The 2,038-nt window shown below is 42.6% G+C and overlaps 1 protein-coding gene across 1 annotated transcript; it reads right to left on the bottom strand.

Annotated features, from left to right (window-relative positions):
- Positions 1 to 1,149: 1,149 nt before the first annotated feature.
- On the bottom strand, positions 1,150 to 1,650 carry LOC131158738 (uncharacterized). Its single transcript, XM_058113595.1, has 2 exons — positions 1,558 to 1,650; positions 1,150 to 1,470 (listed from the first exon to the last, which is right to left on the bottom strand). The coding sequence occupies exons 1-2, from the start codon at positions 1,648 to 1,650 to the stop codon at positions 1,150 to 1,152; spliced, it is 414 nt and encodes a 137-aa protein (XP_057969578.1).
- Between the last annotated feature and the right edge of the window lie 388 nt (positions 1,651 to 2,038).

Raw genomic sequence — 2,038 nt, 5'->3', positions numbered from 1 at the left:
ATCGGATGTTGAATCTCCACTGTAGATACGAATGAATCCACTAATTTTTGGCTCAAAGCATCAGCGACCACATTAGCCTTTCCCAGGTGGTAGCTGATAGTGCAGTCGTAATCCTTTATCAGCTCCAGTCATCTCCTCCGCCCCATATTTAACTCTTTCTGCGTGAAGAAATACTTCAGACTCTTATGGTCTTTAAAAATTTCACACCTACCCCCATAAAGATAGTGCCTCCAAATTTTCAATGCATAGACCACTACTGCTAACTCTAAATCATGGGTAGTGTAGTTCTTCTCATATTCTTTCAACTGTTGTGAGACATAAGCTATCACTCTCCTCTGCTGCATCAACACACATCCGAGCCCTTTATAGGACGCATCACTGTAAATTAAAAAATCCTCTTCTTCTGAAGGAATCGTCAACACAGGTGCAGTGACGAGTCGCTACTTCAACTTCTGGAAACTCTGTTCACAATCATAAAACCAGCCAAATTTCACTCCCTTCCTGGTCAATCTAGTCAGTGGGTATGACAGTTTAGAGAAGCCCTCAACAAACCTGCGGTAGTACCCAACCAATCCCAAGAAACTTCTAATCTCCTGCACATTCTTCGGTCGTACCCAGTCTACTACCACCTCAATCCTACTTGGATCAACATAAATACCATCCCTGGATATAACGTGTCCAATGAAGGTAACCTGCTCTAGCCAGAACTCGCATTTCTTAAGCTTTGCATATATCTTCCTTCCTCTTAGCACCTGAAACACTATCCTCATATGTTCCTTATACTCCTTTGAACTCTTCGAATACACCAGTTTATCATCAATAAATACTACCACAAACTGATCCAAATACTGGTGGAAAACCCTGTTCATCAAATCTATAAACACTCTAGGAGCATTTGTCAAACCAAACAGTATAACCAGAAATTCATAGTGGCCATATCGTGTTCTAAATGTCGTCTTCGAAACATCTTCTGCCCTGACTTTCACCTGATGGTACCTAGAGCGTAAGTCTATCTTTGAGAATATATATGTCCCCTGTAACTGATCAAACAAATCGTCGATATGTGGAAGCGGGTATTTTTTTTCTTGATAGCTACTTTATTTATCTCCTTGTAGTCGATGCAAATCTTCATCGACCCATCCTTCTTTCTCACAAAAAATAATGGCGCTCCCTAGGGCGACACACTGGGCGAATAAATGCCTTATCTAACAGTTCCTGTAACTGTTCCTTTAATTCTTTTAGTTCTTCCGGTGTCATTTTGTATGGTGCCTTCAAAATTGACACTGTCCCCAGAATCAGATCAATAACAAACTCTACCTCACGACCAAGAGGTAGTTTCGAAAAATCCTCGGGAAACACATCAGGAAAATCCCTTACTATTGGGATATCCTCTATCCTCAACTCTCTTTCTGATACCGCCTTGACATAGGCCAAAAATCCCTGATAGCCTTCTAGCAGCAATCTCCTCACCTGAATGGTGGATAGTAACTGAAGTAGGGGGTGCACACATGATCCCACGAATTTGTACTCCTATCCCTCTGGAGGTCTGAACACTACCTTTCTCTGATTGCAGTCAATGCTGGTGTAGTGGGCAATTAGCAAGTCCATCCCCAAGATTACCTCAAACCCATGCATCTCTAAAACCACCATATTAGCTAACAAAAACCTCCCCTAAATACCCACTGGACAGTCCCTGAATACCTTTCCTCATATCCCTACAGCCCTAGTCGGCATAGCGATAGACAAGCTAACATCTAACTACTGAGGTTCAAACCGAGACCAGTTAATATATTCACGGGTGATAAAAGAATAAGTCATCCCAGAATCAAACAAAGTAGTAGCTTTAAATGACAGCATCGCAACAGTACCTGTCACCATATCTCCTATCGCCTCAGCATCTCCTGGTGTCAGTGCATAAACTCGCGCCGGAACAGTATTCCTCTGCTGTCTGCCTTGAGGTGCTTGGTAGTCTCCTTTGTAAGGTCGAGGAGCAGCCGTTATCGCTGGCGGTGTCTAACAGTTTCTTGCTATATGTCCA

The sequence above is a fragment of the Malania oleifera genome, chromosome 6, assembly GCF_029873635.1.
Source record: "Malania oleifera isolate guangnan ecotype guangnan chromosome 6, ASM2987363v1, whole genome shotgun sequence".
Lineage (NCBI taxonomy): Eukaryota > Viridiplantae > Streptophyta > Magnoliopsida > Santalales > Ximeniaceae > Malania > Malania oleifera.
The sequence above is the reverse complement of the archived record's forward strand: the minus strand, read 5'-3'. Positions and strand labels throughout refer to the sequence as shown.